This window comes from Drosophila ananassae, chromosome 3L (assembly GCF_017639315.1).
Source record: "Drosophila ananassae strain 14024-0371.13 chromosome 3L, ASM1763931v2, whole genome shotgun sequence".
NCBI lineage: Eukaryota > Metazoa > Arthropoda > Insecta > Diptera > Drosophilidae > Drosophila > Drosophila ananassae.
This window is the reverse complement of record NC_057929.1, coordinates 15,462,964-15,474,266: the sequence shown is the minus strand read 5'-3', so window position 1 is coordinate 15,474,266 and position 11,303 is coordinate 15,462,964. Positions and strand designations below refer to the sequence as shown.

The 11,303-nt window shown below is 46.5% G+C and overlaps 4 protein-coding genes and 2 non-coding genes across 8 annotated transcripts; 3 read left to right on the top strand and 3 right to left on the bottom strand.

The window, feature by feature from the left end:
• Positions 1 to 411: 411 nt before the first annotated feature.
• Positions 412 to 2,055, bottom strand: LOC6496401 (tektin-2). The gene is made up of 3 exons (XM_001960800.4): positions 1,712 to 2,055; positions 1,220 to 1,651; positions 412 to 1,171 (listed from the first exon to the last, which is right to left on the bottom strand). The coding sequence occupies exons 1-3, from the start codon at positions 1,921 to 1,923 to the stop codon at positions 514 to 516; spliced, it is 1,302 nt and encodes a 433-aa protein (XP_001960836.1). The 5' UTR covers positions 1,924 to 2,055; the 3' UTR covers positions 412 to 513.
• Positions 2,056 to 2,518: 463 nt separating this feature from the next.
• On the top strand, positions 2,519 to 4,234 carry LOC6494168 (rRNA 2'-O-methyltransferase fibrillarin). Its single transcript, XM_001960799.4, has 3 exons — positions 2,519 to 2,676; positions 2,792 to 3,231; positions 3,487 to 4,234. The coding sequence occupies exons 1-3, from the start codon at positions 2,664 to 2,666 to the stop codon at positions 4,066 to 4,068; spliced, it is 1,035 nt and encodes a 344-aa protein (XP_001960835.1). The 5' UTR covers positions 2,519 to 2,663; the 3' UTR covers positions 4,069 to 4,234.
• Positions 4,235 to 4,382: 148 nt separating this feature from the next.
• Trnas-uga lies at positions 4,383 to 4,464 on the bottom strand. Its single transcript has one exon. It is a non-coding gene; the product is annotated as a tRNA-Ser (tRNA).
• A 574-nt stretch (positions 4,465 to 5,038) lies between these two features.
• Positions 5,039 to 5,120, top strand: Trnas-uga. Its single transcript has one exon. It is a non-coding gene; the product is annotated as a tRNA-Ser (tRNA).
• Positions 5,121 to 5,286: 166 nt separating this feature from the next.
• On the bottom strand, positions 5,287 to 9,620 carry LOC6496400 (transmembrane protein 53). 3 transcript variants are annotated; one of them, XM_001960798.4, is made up of 5 exons: positions 9,504 to 9,620; positions 8,986 to 9,181; positions 8,706 to 8,890; positions 6,113 to 6,394; positions 5,287 to 6,047 (listed from the first exon to the last, which is right to left on the bottom strand). In XM_001960798.4, the coding sequence occupies exons 2-5, from the start codon at positions 9,101 to 9,103 to the stop codon at positions 5,457 to 5,459; spliced, it is 1,176 nt and encodes a 391-aa protein (XP_001960834.2). In that variant the 5' UTR covers positions 9,104 to 9,181; positions 9,504 to 9,620; the 3' UTR covers positions 5,287 to 5,456. The 3 variants fall into 3 exon arrangements, with proteins under 3 accessions (XP_001960834.2, XP_014763804.1, XP_032306450.1); XM_014908318.3 differs by lacking the exons at positions 8,706 to 8,890; positions 8,986 to 9,181; positions 9,504 to 9,620 and adding an exon at positions 7,328 to 7,426; XM_032450559.2 differs by lacking the exons at positions 8,706 to 8,890; positions 8,986 to 9,181; positions 9,504 to 9,620 and adding an exon at positions 6,955 to 7,044.
• On the top strand, positions 9,609 to 11,147 carry LOC6494169 (zinc finger protein 277). The gene is made up of 2 exons (XM_001960797.4): positions 9,609 to 9,927; positions 9,988 to 11,147. The coding sequence occupies exons 1-2, from the start codon at positions 9,681 to 9,683 to the stop codon at positions 11,082 to 11,084; spliced, it is 1,344 nt and encodes a 447-aa protein (XP_001960833.1). The 5' UTR covers positions 9,609 to 9,680; the 3' UTR covers positions 11,085 to 11,147.
• Positions 11,148 to 11,303: the final 156 nt, after the last annotated feature.

The following is an 11,303-nucleotide window of genomic DNA, read 5'->3' as shown; positions in this document are numbered from 1 at the left end:
CCTGTCGAGCACTTTCCGAACCACAAGAAATTCTCAACGTGGATTTCAATAAATTTAGTGAAGAGCATCACCTCAAAGGAACTATAGACCTAAAGCAGTAAGATATATTCTAGGAATGGCTGAATAAATTAATTAAAACCTCATTCTTACAGCCCTGGAACGTGCAATGGCGTTGCGCTGTGGGTGGACTGGCAGCTAATCAACGACAGTAGTCCCAGGTCCATTGTAAGCACGGGACCAAGTGAAGCAGTCACTCCAGGAGAGTTTGTAAAGTGGGACATGTTCGTCCGCCAGGGAGTGCACTTTCCTCAGAAGACCAACCAAACCATTAGCTCGCTAGCCTGGAGCACCGATTTTAAGCCCTTGCTGGGACAGCTGTCCTTCACTTTCGGTCAGAAGAAGCCGTAGAAATCCGAGGGGGATTACATACTTTTATTCACATAAATTTGGAAAAATCGCAGCAACGCACAATGAACGTCAGGGAAATATATAAAACGAGTGATAAAATGAAGTCTATTCCTTGGGTATCTCCTTCTCCATACGGGTAAGCACAATGTTGCGGTCAGTCTGCGCAGATGGACTGGCCACCTTGATGCCGAACTCGCCGCCACGGAGCCGCATACGCAGATCCAGGGCCCGAATATCTGTCATAAGGGCGTGCTGCTTATTCTCCAGATCCACATCGATACGCTTGGCATGCTCCTCCAACAAGTTGAAGTTGGTCTTGCTCTCGTCAATCTTGGCCATCAATCGGCGGCGGATCTCGCGCAGTTTCTCAACCTCGAGACAGAGCATATCGTGGGCCTGGTCCATGCACAGCTCCATGCCGGATCGCTGGGCGCGATTTTCTAGACGCGTCTCGGCCAACTTGAGGGCGTCAACCTTGTCACGGAGGGCTTGCTCCGAGTTGCGGATCTCGCACACCGCTCTCTCCATCTCCTCCTTCATCTTTGTCTGCTGCCACTCCAACTCGTTCCTGGCTCTCTGGGTCTCGAAGATGCGCTTCCGGATCGTATGCTCCGCCCGTTCCATCTGAGACTGCAGCATGTTGCGCGCCTTCTCGCGGCACACGAAGAGAGCTTCCCGAATGGCATAGGTGTCCGCCAGCTCATTCTCCGCCAGGAGCTTCACGTTCTTCACATGCTCCAGCCAGGTCTCGTAAGAGCAGGAGCTGAACAAAAAAAGTTAAATGGATGTGAGGTTTCAAGCACCTACTCACTTTTTAGGATTCCTGGTGGGATCCGGTTTGTAAGAGATATTGGCCGCGTTGCGGTCCAAGGCCAACTGAGACTTATCCAGCTCCACTGCCTCCACCTTGTTCTCGATCTCCATGCCGATCTTGAATCGCACCTCCTCCAGCCGCGTCAGCTTTTCCCAGGCCTTCTGGCAACGATCTGCGAGGAGTCGCTGATTGTTCTCCAAGATAGCCAGTTCGTTCTTGATTTCGGTGTCAGCTTCATCATAGGTGATCTCGGAGCCAAGTCGTCCATCCCTCATGGTCAGGCATTCAGCTATCACCGAAATGGGACCCGCCAACGTCTCTAACTCCCGCTCTGTGGCATTCTTCTCCTCCTGCAGCATATCAATCTCTCGCTCGATCCTCTCAAAGGTCTTGGAAATGATATCCTTCCAACGATTCAACTCGGATATCCTGCAGAGTAAGGCCCAACCTGTGAACTTGCAACCATGAGGACAATCTTTGGGGACTTACCGATCCGTCAGTGCCTCGTTGGTTTCATAATTGGCCCAAACGCTCTCAATTCTGGTTTCGTTCCTCAAGGATCTGGATGCGTGGCGAATGGCGAAGGCATCTGATCTCCGGGCATCTGCTATATTTCGCATCTGATTCAGCCGGGCATACCAGTCCGTCAGCGAGATGTGCTGCAAGGGCTTCTCCATGGTGGTCACCGAACGGAATGCCATCGTGGAAGCAGATATTTGTTATGTGGTTGATGTGCAAAACTATAAACTACGAAAAACTTATTTTCTTTTAAGAACTTTACTGAATTTGTCCTCCCAACTGAAACTCTCAACTTGGACTGAGGGTGTTTCCCCCATTCCGGAGCATCGATTTCCATGTTTGTTTGGTCAAAGACCACTAGATCTCCAAGGCGTTTGGGTCATTGTCAGGGGCGACTGGCACTGGTTTGTTTGATAAGCTTTGCAGAAATTCGTATAAATTATACATATATTCGTTAAACTGAGATTGGTTGAAGTTGGGTTGAAGTTGGAAACAATAATACTTAAAAACAAAAAAATTAAATAGTTTGGTAGAACTTCTGATGTCTTCATATGTTTGATAAAATTGCTTTTCGAAATGCTTAATAGATCCATTTTATAACATTTTAATACAAATTGCTGAAATTTTACATTACAATTTTAAAAAATTGTATTTATAATAGTTATTTTCTTGACATGATTTTTAAAAATTCCTCCAAACCGCAGTAGAGATGGTAAAACATCGATTCGGCCCGTCAAACATCGATATTTCCGATGTTTTTAAAATATCGATGCTATCGATGCTTAACCACCTCTATCCCTGGCTCCCGCACACACGTGTTTTTCTTTTCATCGGTACAGCGTTTTGATTGCCGCGTGTTATTAGAGGACAGTTCGGATTTTCCTTAAAGTTGTATTAAAAAGTTCAATTACAGCAACAGAAAATGGGCAAACCAGGTGCGCAAATCCATAATCGATCGAAAATGATCAAATCAGGCGATCGAAAGACGATAGATCTTAGAAACTAACCTCTTGATCTATGGAATACTGATAAAATGTGATTTCTTTATAGGTTTTAGTCCACGCGGTGGCGGCGGCGGCGGTGGAGGAGGAGGCGGAGGCTTCCGTGGTCGCGGCGGCGGCGGTGGAGGAGGTGGTGGTGGCGGCTTCCGTGGAGATCGTCGTGGAGGCGGCGGAGATCGTGGAGGACGAGGAGGTTTTGGAGGCGGTCGTGGTGGTGGTGGAGGACGCGGTGGCGGTGGCGATAGGCGAGGTGGTGGAGGCGGATTCGGAGGACGCGGAGGTGGTGGACGTGGAGGCGGACGCGGAGGTGGTGGTCGTGGAGGCGGACGCGGCGGTGGAGCCGGAGGCTTCAAGGGCGGAAAAACCGTCATCATTGAGCCTCATCGTCACGAGGGAGTGTTTATCGCACGCGGAAAGGAAGACGCGCTGGTGACCAGGAACTTCGTCCCCGGATCGGAAGTCTACGGCGAGAAACGCATCTCTGTTGAGGTTTGTTTCCCTTACACTTTATTAACGATTTCTTGACTGTCGATGATGAGGTTGTGCAGGGGTACAGAACATGGCATCATGTGGCCATGAGCACTCTTGGCGGCCACCTGTGGCTGTGTGCACTTCAGGTGCACGTGAAGCAGCTGCGGGTGCTCCAGGGCGTGCTTAGACTAATGCACAACTGAGCTCCTAACCCGAAGCACCTCGTTTTCTTCTTTGCAGAGTAGTTTTTAACATTTTTTCATTTCTTTCCAGACCAATGGCGAGAAGATTGAGTACCGAGTTTGGAATCCCTTCCGCTCTAAGCTGGCAGCTGCCATTCTGGGCGGAGTGGAACAGATTCACATGCCACCCGGCTCCAAGGTCCTCTACTTAGGTGGCGCCTCTGGCACCACAGTATCCCACGTTTCGGATGTGGTGGGACCCGAGGGTCTCGTCTACGCCGTGGAGTTCTCACACCGATCGGGTCGTGATCTGATCAATGTTGCCAAGAAACGCACCAACATCATCCCCATCATTGAGGATGCTCGTCATCCCCACAAGTACCGGATGCTGGTGGGCATGGTAGACACAATCTTTGCCGATGTCGCCCAGCCGGATCAGGGCCGCATTGTGGCGCTAAACGCCCAGCACTTCCTGAAAAACGGCGGTCACTTCGTCATTTCGATCAAGGCCTCCTGCATTGACTCGACGGCGCAGCCCGAAGCTGTGTTCGCCGCTGAGGTGAAGAAGATGCAAGCCGACAAGCTGAAGCCGCAGGAACAGCTCACCCTGGAGCCGTACGAGCGAGACCACGCTGTTGTCGTGGGTGTCTACCGACCACCACCCAAGCAGTAGGAGCGCAGTCCTATGCCTGGTTTAGTTTTAAGCTATTGTACCAATACAGTCGTGTTGTATTAAGTTTTCTTTTTAAATATAAAACCATAGTTTTAAAGACAAATCAAAATGCAAACTATTTTTGTAGCAAAAGTAAAAAATACACAAGAGCGGAAAGAAAAGAGTAGACTTCTGTGGTGTACAGCCTTCACAAGCCAAACATATAATTGTAAGCCTTTGGGTTTAAAGGATATATGAACTGCATATGATGAAAAATTCAAATAAAAATAAAGTAAAATAAAAAAGTAAAAATAAAGAAATTAAAAAAAGACTCTCGCTGCGGACAGGATTCGAACCTGTGCGGGTAGAACCCAATGGATTTCAAGTCCATCTCCTTAACCGCTCGGACACCGCAGCTGATTACCGAGCTTGTCAAATGCCTTACTTAACAGAAGTCAGGGGTTGAAACTACCTTTTGAACCCTTTTGATCACATTCTGATAGTAAGGGTCGAAGATCAACCCCTAAAATGATTTTCTAGGGGCTAAATAGAGTAATTGTACGAGTTATAGACATTTTTCTTCAAAATCGGAAATACTCAGGGGTTGTGTCTCTGCTAAATAGCATTTGTAAAAGTTTTATCCATGCTCACAACCCCTAGAACATTAGTTACCTGGCTTGAATGTTCTATTTATCTGGTTTGCTAAATAAACAAGTAATACTAATATATTTAACTAATTTTCCATACTTTTAAATACATGAATTTTTCCCCTGAAATATGAAATTACTTATAGAACAATTCTTACAAACCATTGTTTGTCTTGTAGATCATTTCTACAGTGCAAATGTGAACATATTAACACATAAATAAATAAAAACTATTATATATTTAAAAATTAATTAAGCAAATGATTCTTTTCTTAGTTTGCCACATCCACTGTAATGTTCTCTCCCTTAGAATTACATAATCATTTGACACACAATTCTCTCAAGCTGCGGTGTCCGAGCGGTTAAGGAGATGGACTTGAAATCCATTGGGTTCTACCCGCACAGGTTCGAATCCTGTCCGCAGCGAAAGGGATTTTTTTGCACAACTTTTTATTTGTTGACTTGTTAATTTACTTTATTTAGCCGTTCTGTAGCGATCTCATAATATAACAATATAGAGCATAGAGCATTTTTCTCTGTTTCGATACAATTCGACATCAAGCTTAGCCTACGAATTTTCCAGAGCGGGCGCTTGAAGATTCTGCCTCGCAAAAGACACACAGATCATAATCATTTATTCGTACATAGAGGACATTTTTTCGTTAAACTTTTAGGTCTTAGCAGCTAGGATAAAATCATAATCGCATTGATTCTTGAATAAATTTATATCACCAAATTCAGCGGCTCCTCGCCAAGGGGAGTCTACAACTTGGCGCGCTTGGGCACGCCGATGGCCTCCAGGACGCCGCAGTTCTCCAAATGCTGGAATAGCATCTGCAGATACTCTTCCCGGTGCCGCATATAGTGGGCAGCGTGCTGGGAGCGCTCCCATTGCTTGAACGTCACCTTGATGTTGGCATGCTCCCAGTTGTCGCTGACAGCCCGGTTGGAGGATGGGGGACCGATCGGATCGTTGTCCGAGACAAAGAACAGCGCCGGAGCCTTCACCAGGGTCGAGTGGAACATCTGACTGGAGCGCATGTAATGGATAGTGGCCTGGTTGTGGAATGTCTTCAGATGGTACAGCGTATAGTTCCTTAGGGCACTCTGCATGCGCTCGTTCTTGGGGAAAATGGACTTGGGCACGCCCACCGGAATCTCGGTGATGTCGGCGGCACTATCCCACACCTGGCAGACGAAGCGGTCCAAGATGGGACCATATCTATCCATGTCGCGTGACATCTGCAACATGATCTCGCCCAGCTGGTAGGCTCCCACAGAAAAGCCATGCATTACGATCGGCTCGTAGGCCTTGTTGTTTTCCAGAAAGCGCAGCGTCTCAGCGGCGACCACCTGGATGGGATTTAAGAGAAACTGTTAGTTATAGTGTGGCTGGTAACTAATTAAGGAAACCTAACCTGAGTACCCTTAACAGGCCACAACAGCTGCCAGGGAGTGATGTGCACCACCATCACATCGAATCCCATCTCCGTGTAGATCTGGGCGTACTTCTTCAGGTGCTTCTGCTTGGCCATCAGCCAGGCCATCATCAGAACCAGTGGGTTGCCCGTTGGCTTCTTGAAGGCCAGAGTCTTGGGATCCACTTCCACAGGAGTCTTGTTGTTGGTGTACAACGTCATGTTCTTGGTGATATCCTGGGAGGATATTTGCCGGCGGTTCTTCAACGGGGCCATGGCGCTCTGTGTTTGAAATGACAACATTATCGTGGGTTCTCGGAAAGCTTTTGAGATGACATGATCAGTGGGGTTAGAGGAAATAAAAAACGAACGACAAGCAAGTACACTAGTTAAAATTACTTAGGTTAGAGTCATTTTTAATGGCTACCGTCTAGACCTTTAGTTTTATAAAGTAATTCGTGTGGTTTGGATAGGTCCAGTCGCGAAATCAATCGCTCAGTGATTAGATATGGGGGTGCTTGGTATCGCCTGATAGGTTAGAGTCTGGCGACAGGCACAATTGGTGGGTTAAAAAAGCAAATCCATGCACATTGTGGGGCACACTTGATAAGGCTCTGATTTATCCACCGAACAGCTGGTGACCTTGAGAGAGAGCCACTGAAAACGTGTTGATAAACGGCAGTTCCTGATAAGATTACTGCAGGTATGCGTGTGATTTGTAATTTTAAGGAAACCATATGGGTTTCTGAACCATATATTGGGTTGCACGATCACTTTACACTTATAAGAGCCTCAAATACTTATCATAATGTGTCATAAATGTGTTTAATTAGACTAAATACCGTTCGGCTTATTTGTATCGGTCTCTCGGGCGAATAATCAACAATTGTTTCGGGTCGGCGACAGGTTCGTCAGAAGGCCCAGCACTAAATGAAGGTGGTGCAAAGGTTTTAGGTTCTTTTTTCTACATTGTCGGGAGGCTAAGCCACCTGATAGCACCCGGGATCGGAAGATAGCCCCGCAAAATCGAACGATAAGCAGTTGCAATTTAGATTACTGAAGACAAGCCAAATCACATTCTGCCTAACTGCTTCAACAAAAATAGCTCAGCTTAGAAAAAGATAAATTAATTTAGATCCCGAGAGAGAGACAATAGAGATACTTTCACTGGGACGTGACACTTTGAACTTGAGCGGGGGGTTCAAGGCCACTCACACGCTTCGCCCGATGATAAATTTTCAGCAATATAACCGCCAATACGACCAGCAGCGTAATCTCAATAAGGAAGTCCATATTGGAACAAATGAAAGAGCCAGGTGGCACTACTCTGATAGACTGACTTATCCACAGTATGGACTATATATCCACGGATCCAGTGGAACGATCGTGGATAGTTGAGCGGAATTGGGCTGAGCTTAGATTCCCTCGGAGAAATAGTTATTTCAGCTGGTGGTGGTGTTTGTGTGCCTGGTGGGCAGTGGGATGTGTGTTCATATTCATATTTTGCGGCAATGGTTTAAATTACATTGCGGCACTGGAAGCCTCATACCCCTTCTGGGTAAAGACAACAGAGTCTCTTGATTATGAGATGGATTATGATAAAAATTTAAATCACACAGGTAAATATTCCATTCTAGTCTTTAAAATAAACTTATTTGGTTGTCTAGACTTCACAGACTTCTAAAACGTTTTGAAAATTATTTTAAAAACATAACCAAGAATCTGATACCTTGATATACCCTTCCAAAATTTTAGTTCAGGCACAATCCACTTGACGTCTGGAAGCCAGAGAGAACCGAGCGCTTTGGGGGCTCGGACGAAAGTTTGACATTGGGAGCCATTATGATTTCAACATGCGAAAGCAATATAGCAGGCTCAATTGAGCGAGCTCGGAGCGAGGGTGGTTTCGAAAATATTCAGCTCTCCAGCTGCACTCCCATAACATATGGTATCAGTGATATCAGAAACCAAACAGCCGTAAATTTTTCTGGTTAGTTCAAGCGGTTAATGGGTCGCTACTAATTGCAGGTCATTAAAAAAAAGTAAATATGTTTTCAAATACTTATATTAAGTATACAGTAGGGAGGCTAATCTGGGCAAGTTATTGGAGGGATGGGAGAGGTGGTAGGGAGAAGAGATAGGGAGCCGAAAACATTTGCCGGGTTCAAAGTACAGACAATACAATTTATTCAGTCATGCAAAAAGTCAAAAAGTGCACAAAATAAATAGGAAGGCCAAAATGAAACCTGCCTAGCAAGAAACCTTTTAGGAAGTTCAATCACAGGTCAAGAGACATGCTATTTAAATGAGTCTAAGGGTATGAGTAAATAGATTGGGTCGGTTGGACTTTGTTCAGATAAAATCCATTAAGTTGGGACATATTCAAAAACAATTAAGAAACAAGTTCTACAATCATTTAGTCGAAATATACGACTATTACTTTCATCTTTTTAAGTGAGTTTACGTGTTCAATGGGATACTTTCAGGCCCTTGCACTGGGTGCACTGGTGCAAAGGTTTTTCGGCTTACTTCTGATGCTGTGCGATAAGCTCCCCCCTTCAAATCACTAAGGAGAGTCAGTTGTTATGCTTACATGTTGACCCGGCTGCTCCTGCTGATTGTTGCCGGCTTGGAGGCTCGCAAAGTTCCGGATCAGCGGACGCTGGATCTCCCGATACTCGGCCAGCGGGCGTTGCAGCAGTCCCTGGGTCTGGCAGCCACCGAAGAAGCTATCGGCGTAGACATTCTCGTACGGAACGGTGCCCCGGCTATTTTGTGCTACAAGAGTTGGGGATTGAGGGTTGGAGGATGCGGTAAGCGGAGACAATTATAAATAAACGAAAGCAGACTGCATATGAGAGAGGCACAATTACCACCAAAGGACAGGCCCACGGCCAGAGTTGCGGCTGTCCGGCCGGCGGCGAAGGGCAGGCTCATCGATTTTCTCCCCGCCGTTGCGTAAAATGCCGTGCGAAAGAAGTGGGCAGCCATCGTAGGTTGATGCGATTCGATATTTGACTCGACTTTTAACAGAAGTGCAACTGGCACAAAAGCGGTTGGACAGAGAGACTGAAAAATTCACATTCACATTCATTTGGGCTCCCAATTCTGCAGCCCCACACACACGCACAGTGGGCTGGGTATATTGCACACATACGCAGTACGAATACTGGCCACTGCACACGGATCGAACTTTGCACCCGCTGCGATGCAGACGAGTCTCAATTTGAGTTAAATTGATAAATTTTGTGCCTCCGGACTGCTCAGATTCGTTTCTTTGCAGAGTGCGTGTGTGCGGGGTTGCTTGGGTGTCGGGAGGAGGTATATGGTGCGGATATTGATGATAGGGCTTGGGGCTGGACACGAACACAATCGATCGCGGGCAACTTACGCTGGCGACGTGCTCCCGTGTTTACTTTGTTTGGAAAAATAAATTCAATTCCGCCCCCAACCACAACTGTGACCAAAGATGACGATAAACTTATCGATAGCCGTGCATGTACATATGGGTGCCAGGGTTGTAGCACAGCTGTAAGAATAAATATCGTAAATAAATAAATAACAACAAATGGAGCACGAGGTGGCTGTTGCTGGAGAGGATTTCCCCGCGGTGGAAGTCAAAGCCAGTCCCAAGCTCAAACCCTCGGCCAACACGGCCATCAAGTGCTTGAAATGCGACAAGGTGTACATATTCCCGGCCGACAAAGACGACTGCCTGGCCCACCTTTATATGGAGCACCGCCTGGTGATAGCTGATGTGGAGGACATTGCCCTTGTAGAGGATTACCTGCAGTACTGGAGAAAAGAGTTTCAAGGTAGGCCTTGTGGGAACAGTTACAGAATATTTTCTTAAACTCGGCAGTCACTTTTTACAGACCATGAATTCGAGCAATATTGCACCACAATGTTCCTGGACCAGTTGCCAGATGGAAAGTATTCCAAGAACGAGAAATACTACTTACTGTGCGATATCCTGCCCCAGGACTATGAGCTGCGACGACGCCTAAGGGAGAAACGCTTGAGTGAAGCTCTGGAGCGACACCAATTCGAGCTGACAGACAGGACCTTTTCCAAGGAGTGCCTGTTCTGCAGAACTGTTATCAAAGGACTGAGAGCAGACTACCTGGACCACCTTTTCGACAAACACTTCCTGCTGGTGGGAAAGCCGGAGAAGCTGGTGTACGTGGACGAACTCTTGGACCACTTAGAGGAGAACCTGAACAATTTGGTGTGCCTGTACTGTGAAAAGATCTTCAAGGATCGGCCCACGCTCAAGGAGCACATGAGGAAAAAGGGACACAAAAGGATAAATCCAAACCGAAGAGAGTACGACAAGTACTTTCTGGTCAACTACAACCGCAGTTCCGCAGCTCCAACGTTGCGAAAGCAGAAGCCCCGCCAACAACAAAGACATCCATCCTCTTCTGTAGACTTGGAAACTGGCAGCGTGGACTTCGACAAACACTTTGCCAGGCCGGACTCGGATGGCGAGCAGGACTCGGACTGGTCTGATTGGGCGGCGGATGGCGAACCCAGCTCCATCAAGTGCTTGTTTTGCCCGCATCTCGGAGAGACTTTTTCCGTCCTCAAAGAGCACATGATCGACGCACATCGCTTGGATTTCGACCAGGCGACCAGCTCTCTAAACTTTTATCAGCGCGTCAAGGTGGTGAATTACTTGCGCCGGCAACTGTGCATGCTCCGATGCGCGTCCTGTGACCTCCAGTTTGATGAACTGGATTTACTGACGGAGCACATGACCCAGGAGTTGCACTGTGGGATTGGTGACCGAGCTTGCTGGGACAAGCCGGAGTTCTTTTTCCCTTACATCGAGAACGATGGGCTTCTATGTGTCCTGGATGACTCTACGGGAGATGATCCTGAAGCCGATGTGCGCATCATCTCCGAGGACAGTATGGCCCAGATCAACAAAGAGGCAGAGCAACTATCTCTGGAGAACTTTAAGCTGTAATTTTTAGTTAGCACTCAATATAAAACTAAAATTTATTTAAATAGAAAATCATATCGAATTTTAGCGGTAATGTTTTACTTTCAAGGAATATTCCACCACATTTTAAATCTTTTATGCCACTAAACTATTATCCAAATTTTTTTTTAAATTATTGTGATTTTCTTATCTATATCCTGGAATTCAAAATGTAGATCGTAAATATATACACTTTCGCTCAAG